The 22,899-nt window shown below is 32.2% G+C and overlaps 2 protein-coding genes across 2 annotated transcripts; both read left to right on the forward strand.

Moving 5' to 3' along the window:
* The first annotated feature begins 5,709 nt into the window (after window positions 1-5,709).
* On the forward strand, window positions 5,710-13,275 carry LOC148205087 (serine carboxypeptidase-like 42). Its single transcript, XM_088102678.1, has 10 exons — window positions 5,710-6,349; window positions 7,445-7,552; window positions 7,775-7,867; window positions 10,878-10,970; window positions 11,235-11,320; window positions 11,453-11,731; window positions 11,827-11,960; window positions 12,531-12,623; window positions 12,730-12,847; window positions 12,957-13,275. Exons 1-10 carry the CDS (start codon window positions 6,091-6,093, stop codon window positions 13,122-13,124), a joined length of 1,431 nt encoding a protein of 476 aa, XP_087958804.1. The 5' UTR covers window positions 5,710-6,090; the 3' UTR covers window positions 13,125-13,275.
* A 6,224-nt stretch (window positions 13,276-19,499) lies between these two features.
* LOC148205088 (uncharacterized) lies at window positions 19,500-20,477 on the forward strand. Its single transcript, XM_088109799.1, has one exon. The coding sequence runs from the start codon at window positions 19,536-19,538 to the stop codon at window positions 20,274-20,276; it is 741 nt and encodes a 246-aa protein (XP_087965925.1). The 5' UTR covers window positions 19,500-19,535; the 3' UTR covers window positions 20,277-20,477.
* Window positions 20,478-22,899: the final 2,422 nt, after the last annotated feature.

Raw genomic sequence — 22,899 nt, forward strand, 5'->3', positions numbered from 1 at the left:
ACTTGGCTTTTCCCTCTCTTCAAATGACTCTAATGTGTCATACTAATCTGACTCATCTACACTAATATAAAATGAGACATAATAGTCCACATTATTTGGCCTATTCTTCACATAGGAAGGGAGCCTAATGACCTTACACTTACAACATATATTTACATGGAAACCCCCAAGCATCATAATTGTGTTCTCCCTTAGCATCAAACCCTTTTTTGGGATAACTCAACAAGACATACATAATATATTCATAGGGAAAACTCATCATAAATATTACATAAACCCTATGTACATTCATACAAAAACTTTTACCCAACAATAACCACAGATAATCATAATCATATACACATGTATCAAAACAAGGATTACAAAGCAAGATAATCAAGAACACATATAACATACAACCATAAACAAACAAAGGTAAGTTTCCCCACCTTGGTTAATCATAAGGCTTTATCTACAATCCTAAAACACCATCAATCTTCCTTTACACTAAGAGTTTCTCGTCGCTCTCTCTCTTCTTCTCCCAAAACATTAATATCCTTTCTTCCTCTGTTTTCTCTCTTTGATTTAGAGTTTTTAAATACGAAACCACTCCTTAATTAATTTTTACATATATTAATTAAAGGTAAAAGATCCTTTTGCTCGTAGGCAAAAATATAAAATTAAAGAAATAACATAACAATTATGTTCTACCAAATATACACTCAAAAACACTAATTTTCAAACAAAAACCAATAGTCTCAAAACTATTTTATTTTTAAAATTCTTATTTTCCCGGATCTTAACTAAAAAAATTTAATTATATTTTAATATATTTAGAAAATAGTTTATAAAATAAACGTTTAAAAATATATAAATGTAAAATATATTTTTTTAAAATATAAATTAAAATAAAAATTTAAAGTAAATAAAAAATTATTATAAATTCTTAATATATAAATAACTAAAATAATTATTTCATTTGATGCTAAAATTTAAGGTGATTAATTTTATTTATTTATTATTTTAATATTTGTTTTTAATTATTTATTTGTCAAACTGAGCTCGTCACTAGTGCAGAAAGGACTTTAGACGTCTGTTATTTTGGGTTTTTAACGTCTGATCTCTGTCCGACGTCTATATGGGTGACGTTAATGAGACGTCGGACCCTTTAGGTTAGACGTCTCTATAGACGCTGGACCTATATAGGTCAGACATCTTTATAGACGTCGGACCTATATAGGTCAGACGTCTATATAGACGTCGGACCTATACAAGTCAAACGTCTATATAGACGTCCGATCCATACAAGTCAGACGTCTCTGAGGTTGCTCCTGACTCATGGTGATTCGAGTTTACAACTTTATAATTTAATTGAAGAGAATGTATTATACATTTTTTTTATTGGATGGTTTTAAAAACATAGTGGAGGGAATTGGAGGAGTGCAAAACGCAAGAAATCGCCAGCGAAGAACGCCGCCCAAGGACACGAGAATAACTGCACCAAAACCCAACCAAAACACTTTTAATCAGTTCAAATTAAATATAATGCATCAAAGAGTGATGTAATCGGAGTAAAATTAATTTAAAAAGGTGCAAAAGTGAGAAAATGAACCTGAAAAACGTAACCCGTAGAGAGAAAACGCGACGAAGATGATGAACAATGAGTGCGCGTAACGGCTGTCTTGCATTCGCGGTGTTTTAATGCCGACATTTAGATGTCGGTTCCCCCAATAACAAACGTCTAAAGTGCTTTAGAAGTCGGAGTGGCGTGATCAGACGTCTAAATGGAGTCAAAAAGTGACCTTTTAAATTTCGGGGTTGTGTATTTAGACATCGGTTCCCCCGATAACAGACGTCTAAAGTGCTTTAGAAGTCGGAGTGGCGGGATCAAACGTCTAAATGGAGTCAAAAAGTGACGTATTTAGACGTCGGTTCCCCCGATAATAGACGTCTAAAGTGCTTTAGAAGTCAGAGTGGCGGGATCAGACGTCTAAATGGAGCCAAAAAGTGACTTTTTAAATTCTTGGGTTGTGTATTTAGACGTCGGTTCCCCCGATAAAAGACGTCTAAAATGCTTTAGAAGTCGGAGTGGCGGGATCAAACGTCTAAATGGAGTCAAAAAATGACTTTTTAAATTCTTGGGTTGCGCATTTAGACGTCGGTTCCCCCAATAATAGACGTCTAAAGGGCTTTAGAAGTCGGAGTGGCGGGATCAGACGTCTAAATGGAGTAAAAAATGACTTTTTAAATTCTTGGGTTGCGCATTTAGACGTCGGTTCCCCCAATAATAGACGTCTAAAGGGCTTTAGAAGTCGGAGTGGCGGGATCAGACGTCTAAGTGGAGTCAAAAATGACTTTTTAAATTCTTGGGTTGCGCATTTAGACGTCGGTTCCCCAATAACAGACGTCTAAAGTGCTTTAGAAGTCGGAGTGGCAGGATCAGACGTCTAAATGGTGTCAAAAAGTAACTTTTTAAATTTCTGAGTTGTGTATTTAGACGTCAGTTCCCCAATAACAGACGTCTAAAATACTTTAGAAGTCGGTTCTCCAATAACAGACGTCTAAATAGAATAAATTTTTTTTTTATCTTTTTCGTTTAGTTTTGGCGTCTATTTGGGGGAGCCGACTTATATGAGTATTTAGACATCGGGCCCCTCCATAGCTGACGTGTAAATAACTGGTCAATTTTTACGTTGGATATTTGAGGGTCAGACGTCTAAAGGGTGACATTAAAGGTCTTTTTTGCGCTAGTGTGTTTTAAAATACTATATTATACTTATATATTTAATTAATTTATCGTTTTTCTTTTGCAGTTTAGCATAAACAATTTTATTCACATTTCATTCTTGATTTATCATGTGTTTATTCTTCTTAAAGTTTGTACTTTCTCAATTTTTCTTCTTACACATTAAACATGCTCTCTTTTTTTGTCTTTTGAAACAAACATAAGTGATTAGTATAGAGTTTGTGTACATGTAAAGTTTTGTTTCTTTCAATTATCACATTCGGTTGAAGAGTTCTTGGTGGATATAGAAATATGAATTATGCCTTTTTAAACCCTCTCTCATAATCACTCGTAATGTCTGAGATGTAAAATCATTTATTCATATGTATTTTCTTAATAATTTTCAAAACACTCTTTAAATCCACTTTTATAGTTAAAGAAGAATACTCGTGTAAATATTTCGTGTAAATATTTTGTAGTTGTCTAGCATAACCCGTTCATACTTATTTCCTTTTAAACTCAATGTTTTAGTTCGTCCGAATAGATCTATGTGGAATAGTTACTAGACCTAGAAGTGAAAACCCTTATACTTGGTTTGAAAGATTTTTTAATTTTTTTCCCTTTTTTGTTAGGTCTAGCAAAAGAAATTATTAACACAAAAATAATTTATTATGTTATTAAATTTACATCTAACATATAAGTAACTAGCATAAAAATTGCCATGGTGACATTTTTGTAATATGAGCATTAAACTTAAAAAAATGTTTTTATGTCTAACGCTAATAGGTAAAAAATAAACATATATAATATGCATAAATTTACGTCTAACCTATAAGCATCAAATATATTTTTTTATGTTTGACGTTTACAGGTTAAACTTAAATGCATTTTAAAAAAACCTACCGCATCTATTTCTCTTCACTTTTCTCCCTTGCATGAAGCTTCCTCTTGACACCCACTATCATTTTGTGTTAGTCAATACCTCCATTAAAAGTTGTATTTTTAGTCATTCTCGTGTGCGATTCACAGAGAAACATCTTTCTCTTCATATATATTTTTTGCATTAAGATTAGTTTCTTATCTTTCTTGTTATAGTGTTGGCATGCATAACTATTTTTGGGGAACTCAGTCATTGTTATGTATGAATGTCCTCCTTGTTTGTCTTGACTATGAGTTTTATGATTTATATTAGATGCTTGATTAATTTTAGACTGATTAGATTAAGAAGAAGAGGGAAAATGAGATAAAGAAGGAAAAGGAGAAGAAGAAGGGGAAGGAGAAGAAGAAGAAAAAAAAGAGAATGAGAAGAAGATGAAGAAGAAGATATTTGGTGCAAATTAATAAAAAAAATTATGTAAATTTACGTATATTATAAATGCAACAGACGTAAATTTACATATGTTCTTAAGTCACAGATAACTGACGTAATTTTCTTGACACTAAGTTGTCCTACAAAACTAACAAACAAAAGAGTGAACATGTCAATTTAAATCAAGTCAACTAAGATCAACAAGTCAAGTCAATATAAAACTAAACCAAAAGAAAGTGAAGAAAATCTCTTTCTAAACATGTTTATTTTCCCTAGGCACGTGTCATGTGCCCCCATTCTTAGTAAGGGTGTGTTAAGTGTGTGTGTGTATGTGAGAATGTGTGTGTGTGTGTGTGTGTTAAGTGTGTGTATGTGAAAATGTGTGTGTGTTAAATATGTGTGTGTATGTGAGTGTGTGTGTTATCAATTCTTTGATTATATAACTCTTGCAATATATATTAAATAAGTTAGGTGTCTAACAATACACATTAGTTGACCGAGTCCATGTATTGATTAAACGAGTCTTAAAAAACATATTAGACGAGTTTGTTATAACAATACTTATTAAACTAGTTTGTTTATACATTTATTTGTATTTTTAGTGAGTCAACTCTATATACTTTTACCTATCCTTTATATTTTTAGACATACTACTTTATTTTTGTCACATTTTATCCTTTGTATTTTTACAAAATTTCTATTTATAATTTTTATAAACATATACATTTATTTGTATTTTTAGTGAGTCTACTCTATATATTTTTACCTATTCTTTATATTTTTAGAGAGACTATTTTATTTTTGTACACATTTTATCCTTTGTATTTTTACAAAATTTCTATTTATATTTTTTATAAACATATTGAATTTTCTACACTTATAAATCATTTTTTAAATTTATTCTATTCAAAACTTAATTATAAACTTAAAAATATTTATTATTTTTTTCTTATGTGTGAGTAAAGACAAGTTTAAAACTAGTTTATTCCAAAAGACCTAAACAAATATTAAATTAACATACAATATTCACTGTCAACATATACAACAAATTGTCCATACTATTTTACTAAGTTATTCTCACTTTGCGAGACTAGCTTGAGTTATAGCTTTTCAACTTTGCACTCTAACGAACAAGTATTGAGGTGGAATTAATTCCCTTTCAAAATGACAATACTACTTTATTTAATTTAAAACATTAAAAACATAAAACTATAAAAGAAATCAACTCAATTAAATAAGTGCATGACAAAACATCATGACAACGCGTAAATGGTGAGATTCAACAAGAGAAATCTTAAGAAAAAAATAAAAAATATTTCAGATCGTCAAAAGCACAATTTTTTTTATTGATTATTTTAAAAAAAATTCAAATTTCTTGGACATTTAAGAGTTTAAACTTGTTTTAGATCCCAAAATCTTAATTTCAATAATGGGCTGAAATCACCAATATTGTAAAATTAGGATACTGAATATCTCTATTCTAAACTAGGAGACATAAAGTATAAATTTAAAGAAATAGGAAGATTGAAATTGTATTTGAACCTAAATTGTAGTTCACTCGTTTGATCAGTTCTTGATTACCTTATTTATTTATGAATATTTAGTTTTACACTATTCTTGACATATATACCGTTCCTACTTTTTCCCTCAATCTGTCTCTGTTTCTAACTTTTTTTTTTTCTTTTCTCCTTTTAGCTTAAATCCATGTAAATCATGCCGACACATGTAATTGTCGAAACGCATCACTTTCTTTCTATTTTTATTATGCTCATTCCTTCATGCATTTGGGTCATACTCTGCGATTAAGCTCTTTAGGTTGGGACATTCGCTAAAGCCAATCCACGACTCACGTGCCTCCTCCTATCCCATAACAAACGTAAGTCTATTAAAGACAAAAGTACCATAGTTAATTTTCTTCATTTGACTTGGGGAATAAACTATTTGGAAAAAAGATTGCTTTTTTGAGAGTGAGGAGCGGGTTAGGATTTGCCTTTAGTATTAATGTTCCTGTTTTGGTCAATAAAGATAAATTGACAAAGGGTAGCTTTCTAGTGAGGGTGTTGAAGGTTTAAGGGTGATGGGTTACATGGGTAGGTGTTGGTTGGTTGGGGTCATAATTGTGGTGTGGTGTGCCATCTTGCTGGGCACTGCTGGAGTGAAAGGGTATCCAACTGAGGATTTGGTGGTGAGATTGCCTGGACAACCTAATGTTGGGTTTAAGCAATTTGCTGGGTATGTTGATGTTGATGTCAAACATGGAAGGAGCCTCTTCTACTATTTTGTGGAGGCTGATCAAGACCCTGACAAGAAGCCTCTCACACTTTGGCTCAATGGAGGTTGGTTATGGACTTATGTTATGTCACCCTTTTTTACACTTCTTCAATTGCCACACCCACTTGTGAATTTTCAAAACAAGCTTGGTTTCATAACTTCATTCATCACACCTGCATGGTTCTTTAACCCTGTGTAGCTTGTTCTGAGATTTGAGTTGGTTCAAGTTAATCATGAAGTGGGTGCTCCTGGCTTGAGTCAGTTTGCTTCTTGAAAGTTTCCGGGGTTGTTTGTTTGCAGAAGTTCTTTCTTTCTTCATGCTTTTGTTTATTTATTTATTTATTTTGTGTTTTTTATTCTTTTTAGGAGCCGTTGATTATTTTGATTCCTTTTTCCTTTCTTTTTTGTCAAGCCAAGAAGGTGTCATTGATTTGTCCACAAGGCATTCGAGTTGTGTTGTCTTTTTACTCTACCAAAAGTGCTGTTTGCTTACACTGTTGCTCTCTTTTGCAGAGCCTCTGAATAACTGAAAAAAAAAAGTGAAACGACTACGGTTTTCTGTAGTACCTACTTTTTGAAAAAACTTTAACAGCTACATCAAATCATCCAACATAGAGATTCTTCTTGTCAGTCACTCTATCACATAGCTCACAGTAAAATTTACTTTAAGCATGATTCATTTTTCTTTATTTTTAAGGTGAGCTATGACAGTTCAGCCTAGCAAGGAGAATTTTGTGAAATGTGCGAGGTTTGTATGAATTAAAGTTGCAAAAGTGCTTTTAGAAATTCCCTCATAAAACAGAATTAAGAACGTAGAAATTGTTGCTTGGAAAAGAAAACCAATTTTGTACACTTCCCACTACAATACAAACGTGCACTAATTGAAATTTTGCTCATGTTCAGTGTAGACAAGACAGTACTTAGTCTAAGTTTGTTTATTGGTTAATGCTGCACTAAATCATATACTTATATTTTTAGTCATATCATTGTCACCTGTGTGAGAAGACAGAGCTAGGCAAGTTTAAGGTTAATTTGGATATTTTTAAACAACATTGAAATAAAATAATACTCACCCACGTGAATTTTTCACACACTGTTAGTTTCAAAAGTAGACTACAATAATCTAGTAAGAAAAGCCAACAAATTCCATTGTTTTTCAGGCCCTGGATGTTCTTCCGTTGGAGGAGGTGCTTTTACTGAATTGGGACCCTTTTATCCTAATGGTGATGGACTTGGTCTCCGAAGAAATTCCATGTCTTGGAATAAAGGTATGAAACATACACATCATAATGTGGTTCAAATTGGAATATTGATAATGTCACTTAAGATATGAGATAAATGTTGAGAAGTGTATAATCTGAAGGTTTGGACAATGTTTATTATTACTTCCAACTATGGATAATTCTTTCCATTACCATGGTTAAAAAAGTAGAACTTTTATTTATGTAATTTTTGGAGTCACACTTTCCTGATATTTTTGTGATTTGTAGCATCCAATCTCATTTTTGTGGAGTCTCCTGCTGGAGTTGGTTGGTCATACTCAAATACAACTTCAGATTACAATACTGGAGATCTCTCCACTGGTAACAAAATTGGCCTATTTTCTCTTTTTTGTCATTTTCAGTTACTATGCTGATGTTCTTTAAGGCTTCGAACTTTTATTTTTACATTATCTCCTGCTTCGAACTATAAAAGGACAAATTTACATACAGTATTATAGCTGCAGTTCTCGAATCAGTTTTTTTGAATTTTACTTCAGTAATTTACATTAGATGCATTGCATAGTACAAAGCTGAAATAATAAATATAATTGGAAAACAGCACTAAGAGTACCATGAGTACTGCTGTATGTAAGTTTCCTCCTTAATTTAATTATCTAAATAAAATTTCACGTTATTCAAAGTAATACAGATCGAGGAAGATATATTTCTTTAGATTCAAGCTGGGTGAATGAAATGGAAAACATATTAAGTTATTATTTGTGATTTAATTGAAAAAGTAAGCATTGTAGATATAATGATATTGAGCTAGGTGAGTTGAAATACAAGAATAGATATTTGAATATAGGATAATGATACTTTGACACTCAAATTTGACAAACTTTTGACACCGGACACTTGTCGTAAGCCATTTGGTCCATGTGTTCAATGTTTAAAAAGATTGAAAATGAGGTGAAAAATGAAGGGCTGGAGGGGTTTTGAAACGCGAGATTAATTTGGATTCATTTCAAAAAAGAGAAGGTCATTTGCATCAGAGCATTCTAGAAAACCGTCCTCCCTCCCACCCACTAACAAGCTTCGATCTCCCCACAAGACTCGTCGGCCTTGATGGAGTTTGAAGGTTGCTGAAGTGTCGCTGTTGACCGGAACTGCATACGTGCCACTCCTTCACCATGAACATCAGCAGCATCTCGTTCACCATGAACATCACCATCATCTGGTTCACAATGAACATCAACAACAAAAAATGAAGGTTGTTGTCTTTCTTGCCTTCCATCACCAACCATTGCAGCCAAATCTCTTAACTTCTTATTCATTTCAACCATTCTCTTTTGTTTGTCTTCTATTCTCTTCATCAGTAGTTCTTCCCAACTCATCCCAATCTCATCTGCACCATGTTGTGGTATTGCCCCTTCATCCAAATGAAGGGCTACATGAATCAATGGGTTCCCACGGTCTTCCTCGCGCACGAACCACTCCCAACATATCTATCAACATCCAAATATAAGTAATCAATAAAAAACAATAAAGAAAAGCATGTAAAACAAATGAACTAAATGTACACAGAGATATCAAGTAACTTACATCCTTTTTCTGAAACAACTCTTCTATTTTCTTTGACCTCAACTTAAGCGAAGGTCAATTTATTATTCTGGGGAACACAATTTCATGTTCACCATCCACTAAATCCAAATGTTCAACGGCCCAAAGCTACTAAACACGAATAAGCCAAAATGAAGACCAAATAATTTACAGTTTCAAAACAAAAAAGTAAAATAAAATATAATTGTTATCTGCAATACTGCAGCATTGCCACTAAGCCCTACAGAGTCCTTTATCTCACGCTCCCTTATCATCATTAACCCCTTTGTTAAACTATTAATCACAAATGTATGCACAACTTTTGTCCAATCATATTGATACAAACTATCAATGTTATCTAATACTCTAAAAGGCAGGTTACTAACTAACTGCCTTTGATTTCCTAGAAAAGTACAAAACAGTAAAAAAAAAGGTAAAATATATAAACGAGATACACAATCCACTTCGGACTCATTATTTTCTATTAACAATTTTATCCTATTTACAACTTCTTTTGGACTAAATGATTTTGAAGAAAATTGTGCACAAACAACACCACCAACATTATCATCAAAATTCACATCTAATCCCCCAACACCCAGGCCTAGACCCATGTAAACATCCGTAACTGTAAAAGGTACCATTCTTTGCTTCAAAATGAATCATTCATTGCGGCCAACCCACCGGGTCACCATTTCCTTCAACAAAGGAGTGCATAAGTCAATCGGCCCGTTCATATGAACACACTACTTGAATGGAGTTTGGCCAATACGTGTCCAATCAATTTGTCTTAGTATACCATTAATTTGGATTATGGCTTTGGTGTCACACCACGCCCGCAATCGAAACTACATATTATTTTCAATAGAAACTACATATTATTTTCAACAAAAACAACCATTAACCAACATTATTCAAACGAACATTTACATTTTCAATACATCACATTTACTTACATTGTTACGAGCTTCTTCTTTAATGCACTTCATCATTGTCAAACGAAACATAATACAAAACCCAAGTTAAAATAACCCAACAGTAACCCAAAAATTTCAAACTTTGCACCCAAAAACAACATAAACGCGAAAATGTTCAACAAAAGTTCAAACCACAATTAACCACACCACGAGAAACAACCAAATAACAAAACAAACCCTAAATGGCCAAATGTTTTTAAAAAACTTAAACCCACGAACAAAAACAATGTTTTACCGAAACGAACGGCAAAAAGCTTCAAAAACCACCTCCAATGGCGGTTTCGAGGTAAGTACACTCCAAACGGCGGAACGTATGCAGTTCCAGTCAACGGCACTCCAGCAACCTTCAAACTCCGTCAACGCCGACGAGCCTTGTGGGGAGATAGAAGCTTGTCGGTGGGTGGGAGGGAGGACGGTTCTCTAGAATGCTCTGACGCAAATGACCTTCCCTTTTTTGAAATGAGTCCAAATGAGTCCCGCGTTTCAAAACCCCTCCAACCCTTCATTTTACACCTCATTTTCAATTTTTTTAAACATTAAACACATGGACCAATTAGCTTACGACACTTGTCCTGTGTCAAAAGTTTGTTAAATTTGGGTGTCAAAGTATCATTATCCATATGATGACAGAATCACCAAGAAACTTTGGCCTTGTGAGTGAAAGATTGATACAAGTGCAAGAAATATAGTCTACAAAGGTAAAAGACAAATACAAAAATTTAAAATGATAATAATCTAAAGGACCTTGATCTAAATGCCCTTTTTGAAAAATGGGAAATTTTTGTGAGAACGCATATACATTTGTTTTTTTGCAGCCAATGATATGTACTTGTTCATGTTGAAATGGTACGAGAAGTTTCCATCATACAGAACAAGGGAGCTGTTCCTCACTGGAGAAAGCTATGCAGGTTCAAAAACTAATCATCAAATTCAGTTTTAGAATTTACTCGTTCAATTGAAATTTCATGATGAAAATCTCCTCTTTGAAAATATTCTATATAACGGACGTGGTTTAGTTAGACTACAATTATTTATGAAAATTTTCAAATGTGACATCATTCCTAGAGGGGTAGTGCTGCAATATTATAGTACCTACTTTTGTTTTTTATATTTCAGTGCATTGAACTCATGAAACATTGGGATTTTTTATTAAACTTTATCAAGTCATGCAGGACACTATGTACCTCAATTAACTAATGTTCTCTTGGACCATAATGCTGGTTCAACTGGTTTCAAATTCAACATCAAAGGAGTTGCTGTGAGATTCCATTCACCTGATTCATCTTTTGCCTTAAATTTTCTTTGAAGTTTCTTTTTGTGTTACAGTTGGACAAGTCTCATTTGTCTCAGATATTTTAAAGGTCATATTAATGCACCCTTTTTTCATTAGATTGGAAACCCACTTTTGAGACTTGATCGGGATGCACCAGCAACATATGAATACTTCTGGTCACATGGAATGATTTCTGATGAAATTGGCCTTGCCATTATGAATGATTGTAATTTTGATGACTATTCCTATGAAAGTCCTCACAACGTTTCTAATTCATGCAACAATGCCATATATGAAGCAAATCTCATTGTTGGCAACTACATAAACAACTATGATGTGATTCTAGATGTTTGTTATCCATCCATAGCGGAACAAGAACTGAGATTGAAAAAGATGGTAGGCCTTTTCCAATTTTGTTCAGGTCAAATGTTATTGGTATTACTTTTATTCTATGAACTTGTATGCTATAATACCCATATGACTGAACGCAGGCAACAAAAATAAGTGTAGGTGTGGATGTGTGTTTGAGTCTAGAAAGACGGTTTTATTTCAATCTCCCAGAGGTTCAGAAGGCTCTTCATGCAAACCGTACAAACCTTCCTTATAGGTGGTCCATGTGCAGTAAGTAAGTAAAGAAAACTTTACAATAATCAGTGGCTATGTGATAGCTGTCTTGAAAACACATCAATGGATTAAAGAAGAATGGTGTTTATTGACCTTAACTCTAAAGTAATGTCAGATTTTTTAATGTACTAAAACAAATATAAACATTTGCTGGTTTATATAATATTTTTGCTATCAACACAATACAGGGATTTAGACCCATGTAAATTATGTTGGGTCAAGGCTTAAATTAATAGAGTAATACCATTAACTAACATGCCTGAATATTCTAATCTAAGTTTATGTTTAACTTAGATCCATGTTAAATTGAAGTGGTTTGTAGAATACCTTTATCTAAGGGCATTTCCAAGAAACTTATCTAAATTGATCCATATGCAACTTAGTCTAGTTTCTCTGTTAGAGTTTTTTGTACTGTCCTATACACTACTTTTTCGATATATTTGAAAAAAAGTCTAATATATTTTAAAGACACAGCAGAGAACAGTACAAAAACACTCAGCAGAATACAAATTCAATGCAACTCCATCTTTCATATCTGTCTTGTGTTATTGATCATGTTTCTTCTTTGTAGTGTTGTAAACTACAGTGACACTGATGGTAACATCAACATCCTTCCAATTCTCAAAAGAATAGTCCAAAACCATATCCCAGTATGGGTTTTCAGGTAACTTCAATGTAAAACAGACACCCTGATATGGCAATCCCCACTATCATTGGATACATAACCTTTTTGTTTACGTCTAATAGTTTAATGTTGAATGATCTCTCAGTGGAGACCAAGATTCTGTTGTGCCATTATTGGGATCTCGAACACTAATGCGTGAACTAGCTAATGAATTGCATTTCAAGATTACAGTCCCATATGGGGCCTGGTTCAACAAAGGGCAGGTACCTTAAAATATTAAGTTTTAAGAATGTTTTACATTGTTAGCTTGTTCTTTTGAAATATCAATAGTAGCTATTAAGTTATAATTTGATGTTGAATGGTAACATGTAGGTTGGAGGTTGGGTGACTGAGTATGGAAATTTGTTAACTTTTGCAACTGTAAGGGGTGCTGCTCACATGGTACCTTATTCTCAACCTTCAAGAGCACTGCATTTGTTCAGTTCATTTGTGCGTGGTAGGAGGTTACCCAACACAACACATTCTTCCGTTGATGATTGAAGGAAGACACTTAAAGGAGTTGTAGCAAAAAATTGGCATGGCCATGGAAAAGGAAGTGAGAGAAAAGACTGTTTCTTTATGAGTTCCTAGTGGTTTCTATGGAAAGGAAAAGGAAAATGAACAGAAAAAGGAAATTATATTCTGTCGTTTTTATACTTTCTTCATTTGGTACTAGCACAGATTTCTTGGCTTCATTCTTAGGTGCTGTGGGATTCTATTGGAAAATGTAGGGTTAAATATGTTTTTAGTCCCTAAACTATTGGCCGTTTCTGGTTTTCGTCCCTCTTCCAAAGTAAGGTACAATTTGGTCCTCATTCTTTTCGAAACGTTCGTTTTAGTCCTCGGAATTTTGATTTTAGTCCTCATTTGTTGCTAAATGAGGACCAAATTTTTAAACAATGTTTAGTTTTCGAGGACTAAAACGAACATTTCGAAAAGAATGAGGACCAAATTGTACCTTACTTTGAAAAATGGACGAAAACCAGAAACGGCCAATAGTTTAGGGACTAAAAACATATTTAATCCGAAAATGTAAGCAACTTTTTTTTTCAGTTATATGAATTTATTTTCAGTGAAAAATGGATTCTTGAAAAAGATTAATTTCCAAGAGGTTTAAGAACTTTCAACTTATAATTATGTACTTCAATGGTTCTTAAATAAATATTTTTAAGATTGTCTGGACTTAATCAAACAAACATTTTGCTTACATTAATATAATTAATTGGTTTAACTTGAGTACATGATAAATTTGAAAACTTTTAAATTGAGTTTCTATTAAAATTTTCTAGTTTATTTAGTTTTCAAAATTTTAAGAGTTTTTACTTTAGTCTCTGTAATTAGATTTTTCTATTAATTGACCGTTGTTATTTTCTTATAAATTTCATACTATAATATTTTATTGTAAGATATCATAATATCAATATCTTTTTTTTTTCCAGAATTTGTTTTATTTAATGAAAATCATAATTATAAAATTATTGGTAAAAAGAACTCAATTTTCTTACAATTTTATAATATAAATATTTTAATTTTTAATTTTGCATATTTGTAATTTTATAATTTTATATATTTGTAGTTTTATAATTTCATAATTTTATAATTTTATATAATAAAAATATTATGCAGTAATATTTTAAGTACGATGACAATGCAAGTAAACTATCATATCATATAATTAATAAAAAAAGTTAACTACAGCCATACAATTGAAAAAAAATTAAATTATAAAAACTCAATAGATCAAACAAATTTAATATAAACTTTATTGAATTTTTTTTAATTTTTTAGAGACTCAAAACTTAATTAAACTAAATAATTTGATCCCTCTTAAGGTATAAAAAACATTGTATAATGAAAAATTTTACTTACAAAACAAAACTTTTCATAATAATAACTTCAAGTAACAAGATTCTTAAAAATAAACTATGAAGATAAAGGGTCAGAGAAGTAAAGAGCAATAATTTACCTTAGAAAGAAAAGAAGGATAAAAAGTAGATGTTTGGACTCATGTATTCTTTAGTTCACGTCATATTTATAATGTTTAGCCGTTAGTATTTGAAAAAATAAAATAAAATCACAATTTTCACTTCGTGTGAATGTTGCTACTAGGAACATGTGTTACATTTTTTCTTTATTGAACATCGTGTGTACTGTTCTTGATTCACTATATTTAATAACTATTTCATTACTTTTCTTTTTATTTGAATTTTTCTCAAGTCGATTTATCTTTGAGGTGATTGAGTTTTTTTTTCAATAAAATTTTAATATATAAGTAAATATAAATTTTATTTATAAGTTAATTTTTAAAATTAACTTAAAATTATTTTCTGGAAGGTATTAAGGCCGCATGGACATGTAAAAGTATTTGATGTTTTAAATATAAAAGTAAAATATTAGAAGGAATGTATTATCATATTCAAACAAATAATATAGAGACAATAAAAACATTTTAAAGAAGATATTTGAACAACAATATTTATATAAACAAATATTAAAGGTTATTTGAACAGTAAAATAAGTTATAATATTCAAGTGATAGAATTAATAACTTAAGTTAATATAACTTTTCACACATTTGAACCTGGTACATATAATTCGAAATCAACGTAGGACAATTTAACTTTGTTCTAGTTAAATCAAATGTTTGGCACAAAAGAGAAACAAAATAACCTGAAATCCAAAACAAAAAGTGAACCATAATAGTAAGTTAGTTACAAATGTGCAAAGACTCCTTCTCGAACATGGAACATACAATAAAAGTTATTATTCTTAAACAATACATGTTGGCAACATTTATATTAAGAAAATATTTTTTTTAACGATTTCTTTTACAACTTTTTTGCAATTGTTTATGTGATAACTTATTGTTGGTTTGTTTCAAATATATAAACCAATAAAATAATGATAAATAATTTATTATCAAAAAATTGTTAAAGAAATGATTAACATATTATAGTCTTTAATATAATAGAGTCTACTAAGTGCAAAGAAATATATGGTACAATTATTATAACTAGAAATGTATCCACTTAAAAGTTCATTAGAAAAAAAAGCATTTTAGATAAATTAGAAGGACAATTTTTTAGTTCAAAATACTCAATTTTTACTCTATAAATAGATCAATTTGTAAGCCCTTGGGGCTTGTAACATCTCACAAAAACTCTTATTTACATAATTAACAACAAGGACTCACTCAAATGACTTTTTGATTAAAAAAAAGTTAATTTGAGGTTCTTGATAACTCTTTCTTCTTTTTATATCTTTATCCATTACTTATAACCTTCTCTTTTAGTTTGATCATTGTTGTGTTTGTTTCCTTTGGAAATGCATATTTTGTTGTATTTAATCAATGACATTATTATGTTTGCTAATACATTATTCAAACATCTTATATATAGTACAAATATATACGTATATTGATTTTTCTTACAAATGGGAAAAACTCAATTATAGTAGATATGATTAGTGATACAAAATTCTAGAATGAAAAGTAAGTTACATTACGACTTGATAATCCAATTAAAAATGATATTATTGTTGCCTAGTTTTGAAAGTGTTTTTCTTACTGTTTCGACCGGATCTGGTGGGACCCTGTTAAAACACTCACAAAGGATGAAGACTGGCGGACGGATGATATCGCATGCAACGGATCGGACGGACGCTTGGTGACGGACGGACGTCTTCTCACAAGCTCTTGGCGGAGGGCTGGACGCGCTGGGAAGGGCCGAACGGGCTCTCGTCTTCAAGTCCTGGTTGTAGTATTCGTCCTCTCCCTCCTCGCTCTCCAAGCCGGGCGGTCGTGTACCTGTCAAAGGCACTCCGACGCTTAAGTCAGTAACATGACCAAGTGGTCTGTAATGCATATGTATATTGCATTGTAAGCAATCTGTCCAGAACTCATACCTGGAACCTTTATTTATACTGATTGTAATGGGCTTTTACCTTTCGTGGGCCTGAAAACGGCCCAATCATACCTTAATCTTCATTAAGGGCTTTAATGAGTCATTAGTATTTAACCGCGTAGTCGACACAGTGAGGGACGGTCGTGACGGCCGGTTAGCAGGGTGACCGGCCAAAAATGTCAACTTGGGTGGGAAGCCACTCGGTTCTGCCGATCGGTCACGATGGACACTCGGTCATGTCGGTCGACCTAGATGGACGACCTTGGAGGGCCGTTCGTTCTATGTACGGTTGGCCAATAGGTCAGTCCTAGCTCGGACGTTCGGTCTTGATCGTGACCTGGGTGGACGGCCTTGGAGGACCGTACGGTCTATGAAATCTCGGATGGCGTTAGTTTGGACGCTTGGTCTTGATTGTGACTTGGGTGGGCGACATTGGGCTAACCGCTCGCTCTATGTGTCGGGAGGACCGGACGGTACACTTACTATATGTGTGGTTCCTTTTTTAACTATCATATCTAAAGCAAATAATCTAAATTTTCAATAAAATTTTGCTAACATAACGCAATCCAGATTTATTATCAAATGACTCATTATATATTCAATATTTAACATTCTTTATATGCAAATTAATTTGAGGTTCTTTAAAACGCTTCAACTTGAATTGCAAACAAAAATAAACATAAGAATTGAAAATTAAATTAAAAAAGAGAGTCAATTCACGTATTCAAGATTCATTTAATTCCTCTTATCATGCTTGTTCTAACTATTTAGATACTGAACTTAACTAATTCAATTAATTAGTTTAATCCAATGAACATCATTAAACCAAAAATACAAATCAAATCAAATTTTATTCAATATAATTTGTATCTAATTATAAAATCAAAATTTAATTGACAATTAATTGAATTTCTAGATGAAAAATTCAATTTAATATTATAAAGTCCAAATCGAAATTAGAGAGAAGAAAAACCAATTTGAAGAACAAAAGATAAAGAAGAAAAGGAAAAAATAAAAATAAAAAATTGAGAGAAAATGAAACGAAGAGACAATTTCTAAAATAAAAAAATTATAGAAATAAACTGAGTGTATTTCATCGGCACATTTAAGTTATATATATAAGCTTTGATTAGTTGGATGTATGGACCTAAATGTTGCTACAATTAGGTTTAAGCTAAATTACAAAAGCTTAAGCTCAAAGAAAGAAAATCATATCTAAGCTAAATTACAAAAGCTTAAGCTTAAAATAAGGAAAATCATATTTACTAGATTTCAATACAATAAATCTTCCACAATTTTCAAAAGTTATAAAAAATAGCACAAGATTCTAAATCCAGTAAACAATATGTTTATTTTGAAGCTTTGTACAACCCAATACCTCTATATACAATCTAATGTAACTAGAATAAACTAAAAATAATATTCACAAAAAAAAATATGTCTTTTTAAGTTAATCAGTATAAAATTTTGTATATTATTTTATATTTTCCAATTAATTTTATCTCAGTCCAAAAAACTTTTAAAATTAACAATTATATACTTATTAATGTGAAGTCTGTACTCATTTATATATTATAAATTAGTCTTATTTTTAGTCTATGTGAGACTTCCAACCGTTAATTTTAAATTATAAGCATTTCTTCTTAACAACTCTTTATAAAACATAACAACATTTCAAATCAATTAACAACTTAAGCCCTTTACAAAATTGTTTTATAAATTGAATTCAAAAACAAATTTTAAACTAATTTTGAAAGTCCAAATCAATTCTATCCTAATAAATTGATATGAATTCAGTTAATTTATTTGGATTTGAATTGAGCATGATACTCACATCCAAAAAGTGGTTGACTCCGAAGAGAACAAAGATGTCGTAAAAGGGAGAATTACTTCTCATTTCAATTTAAATACTTCAATTTTTATTAAAAAGTAAGGTGAAAACATCACACATTCTATCTAGTATATGGATTCTGTTTCCCAATCAAAATCAAAGTTAATTTACTAATAAACAAGGACCATATATTCTCATGATTTTGAATGCATAAAGTTAAGACGTCAAAGTATAGTTAAAACACAATTGATTGAAAAAATCTTTTTTTTAAAACTAAATTATCCTTAACATGAATACTTTATTTGTCTTTTCTACTCTCTGTTTTTCTCTTTTTCCTTTCGCCCTGAACCAATAATGCATTTCTACCATTTTATCCTTTAAACTAAATAATACAACAAAATGCTTACCATTTTTTCTGAAACAATCTAAAGTTTGATATATCTAACCATGAATTTATCAAAGGAAGCTTCTTATTTTTATTAAATTTAACACTTGTCGCCAAATATCAATGAGTATTATATAATTTTTTATTTTTTATTTAAGTGTAGTAAGTAAGAATATCTTTTTTACCTTACAATTTATGATGAATACAAAACTTTAGGAGATATGAAAGGAAGTACATTATAAAACCGAGAATTCATTCGAAAGTGTATTTAAGAGTGTTTAACCCGACAACTACTGTTGATATTAAAATAATATGCCAGGTAATTGGTTTTAAAAAATTCTTATTGAAATCAAACCACCCATCTATGAAAATTAAGAAAAGGTACTCACCAAGTTAAATACATTTCTTTTTTTTAAAATTAAACTACACTTTAAGATAATTCTAACTCCATTTCTTTTTTTTTAAAATTAAACTACACAATAAAAATTTCATCCAAAGTAAACTATCAATCATCACTCTCAGCACAGTTAACACATCTTTTCAAACAAAAAAAAAAAGAAAGAAGAGGAAGCAACACAAGTCAAAGAAGCTAAGTAAAACCATAGAGAGGTGTTTTCCACTACAAACAAACCCTAACAAAACTTCGCATGCGAGTCAAGTTACTAAACATATGATTCCACATAGCTTCATACCCAACATTTTTCTTATAAATCCACTCTCAAATAACACTAAAAAACCCATCTTTCGAAAACATCAATTCATAGACATTACAAACAACCTTAAACAAAACCAAAATGGCTTCAACTCAACCCAACAACTTTACCTACCCACGTTTCCCTCCTCCTCCCTTTCAACCCTCCACTCCTCCTCCACCACCACCACCTTCACCCTTCTTCAACCCTCCACCACCACCGCGTTCATTTCCTCCTCCTCCACCTTCTAGATCGCCACCACCGCCATTACGGTCACCACCACCACCCAAGCCATTTTCTCCTCCACCTCCAAAGGTGCGCCCACCGCCGCCACCTAGTCCCATTCGTCCTTCTCCACCGCCACCACCTCGACCGGTTCGTCCTCCCCCACTTCCTCCTCCTGCCCCTCTTGTACCTCCTCCACCCTCTCCAAGCAACCCAACAGTGATAATAGTGGTGGTGGTCTCGTTGGGTGGCCTCTTGTTGCTCACAATGGTGGCTTTTGCTCTCTTCTGCTGCGTTCAGAGGAGGAAGAAGAAGACGCAAGGAAAGGAAGTGATTCACTTTGATGAGCAGAAAAGGGTACAGGAAACCATCGTGCCTGGTCCCTTCGGACAAAACACAGTGGTGGTAACCGTTGAAGATAACGTGCATATCGATGAAGAAATCAAAAAGAGTGAGAAAGTTGGTCACGGTGTGCATGGTGTGCATGCCAAATCATCGTCTCCACCTGGAGCAGACGAAACTACTTCTAGCGGCATTGTTGAAGTAGCAGCAACTCCTCCTGCACCTGAACATCACGATGCTCCTCATCATCACCACCACCTTCAAAACAACCCGTGATTGAATCAATTACGAATGCCCTTTCGCATGGGAATTCAAAATCCTTGTCTAAACACTCCTAACAAGGATCGTTTACATGCCCTTAACTCATTTCAACGAATAAATAAATGTCATTAATTTTTTTCTTTCTTATTTCGCGTGAAAAACCCCTCCTTTGTAAAGTTTTCAAGTTTGGATTTATCGACTATGAAAGTTTATGTTGATACTGTTTTATTTAGTTTTAGGCTACTTATTTACTCTAGTTATAGGTTATTATAATTAAAGTAAAAGTAAATGCAATATAGCTAAATTCCAACAAGGTTAATATTAGAATGAATCTAATTAATATTCTATATAATTATACGGACGTTGATGTTTTAAGGATGGCATCAATTTAAATTGAATTGGAAATATTAAGGATGAGATATGTAGTCTATTTATAAATGTGTTAAAGAAATTATATTTTTATCCATGGGAAGTGGATGGACATGGGAGTGGTACGACGAGCTAAAAGTGATGTGTGAGAAAGAGTTTATTATTTGTTAAAAGAGGGATGCTAATTACAAAATACAAGGAAAATTTGTTAAAAGGAGGTTATTATTTGTTATCCATCAAGACATTATGGAGAAAAGAAGTTTGAAACTATTTAATGAATGGGTTTCACTAGAAGACAACATAGTGTAAATTTCTCAGTTTCCAAACTGCAAATAACAAAACGAGGAACAATAATTATGTTCCTATTCACCAATTTCTTTCATTTCTTCCTCATGTTCATTTTCTATCTTATTGGAAATTTGCTTTTTTTCTTTATTTTTAATTGCTTGTTTTCAATTAGTGAATCATTCTTATTTTTTTCATGTAATTTCAATTGCCATCTTTTTGTTTATAATACTTCAAGACCTCCTTTTTTTTAATTTCCTTGAGTTTATGTTCTTGTTAAAGACACGGATGGCCTAGTACTCATCAAGTACATCATACTATCTGAGTGTAAAATATTTTAATTATAATCAATATAAATAAATATTTGAATTAGTCATTTAGTTTTGAACTTTTTAACATGTTGATGGAACCTTCTCCTAACATTAAGCATGCAAGAAGAAGTTCCAAAACAGATGCATAACGGAATGAAAAATGGTCCAATGAAATGGATGCATAGAAGGTGTTTGATGAAAGTTTGGATGAAGGTATGGTGTGTGTATGATGCCTTCAAGCTCAAAAGGCCTTCCTACTAAGGAAGGAAGCTAGAGGAGAGTGAGAGAATTCAAAATTTTCAAGTGACTGAAGAGTATAAGAGGCTAGAACAAATCCTACAACATTTCATTACACTCCAAAGTGAGAAAATACAAAAAGATGACTCTCTTATTTATAGGTAAAGATGAGCCATCCTTTTGGCACAAATTCCCTCCCAAATTCAAATTAAAATCATGCAATAGGCGCCCTTAAACAGATTACGTAGCCCCTACTTCAAACCAGGTCAGAAACCACACATGTGAAAAACACTTATCGCAGTGGCTGGGCTTGTCAGGTTTTTGGCTGGGCCGCTTCTTCATTCCGGAAGGCAAATTCCGGCACACTTTAAATCTGGAAGCCAATCTTCCCAATGCGAAAGCTAACCAGAATTTTGTCTTTTCTTGATTCTTTTGCTTCCTTTGACTAGATGACTTCATTTTTGGTTGGTTCATGACCTCCTAGCATTATTGGATCCTACAAAATACATATAAGCATATTAAAAAGAATCCCCTGAAAAAGGAAATTAAGAGCCTTTAAAAGTCCTTCTTCAACTTTCCTTTCTTAGCCTTAACTTAAGTTGATACTCCTTTGAATGGAATTCCCTAAATGGGTTTCCATCATACCCTCCCTCTTGAAAAACGATTTGTCCTGAAATCGGAAAGATATAAAGAAATACAAATTTGGTTTATTGCTTTCCTAGTGGATCAAAAATATACTTACAATAAGCATCAAATATATCTCCAATTAGTATCAATCCAAGAAAGAATTCTTTTTTAGAAGTAACTTTAGAATAGGGACTTTCTATATTTTATTTTATAGTTTTAAGGAAATTTGAAAGTCCTAATTCACAAGTCACTTTCTTTTATCTTGAGTTCCTTGTATCCTTAAGGGTAACAATAAGTCAAGATTTAAATTGCCATCTTTCGAAGAGGGTAGTATAATGAAAATTGGTATGGCGATTAGTTTAAAAGAGAAGTTATCATTCAAAGACTTAAAGATAATTGGAGAAGAATTAAAGGATTGGAAACCTTCCCTTTTGGGTTCCTCTCTAATTGTAGGAGTAGAAGTTGCCATCAGTAGCAATTTATTTTCTTCTTCTACTCTTTCTTGCTCTCTTCTCTCTTTTCTTCTCTATCTTTCTTTTCTTCTTTTCTTCTTTCTTCTTCTCTTCTCTATTCTTCCCTCCTCTCTTTTTGTCTTCTTTCTTCCTCTTTTATCTCTTTTTCTCTTGTCTCTTCATCTTTACTCTCTTTCACTCTTCTCTTAATCTCTCTTTCTATTTTCTTATCCTTGAGCTCTTTAAGTCTTGCTCCAAATTCTATTTCTCTATGAAGGAAACCATGATCATTTAAACTTTCAAGAAATATTTTTCCCTCTTGAATACTATCTTTCATTAGTTCTAGGTTTCTCTTAA

The sequence above is a fragment of the Vigna umbellata genome, chromosome 1, assembly GCF_029865625.1.
Source record: "Vigna umbellata cultivar VRB3 chromosome 1, Vumbellata_1.0, whole genome shotgun sequence".
Classification (NCBI taxonomy): Eukaryota; Viridiplantae; Streptophyta; class Magnoliopsida; order Fabales; family Fabaceae; genus Vigna; species Vigna umbellata.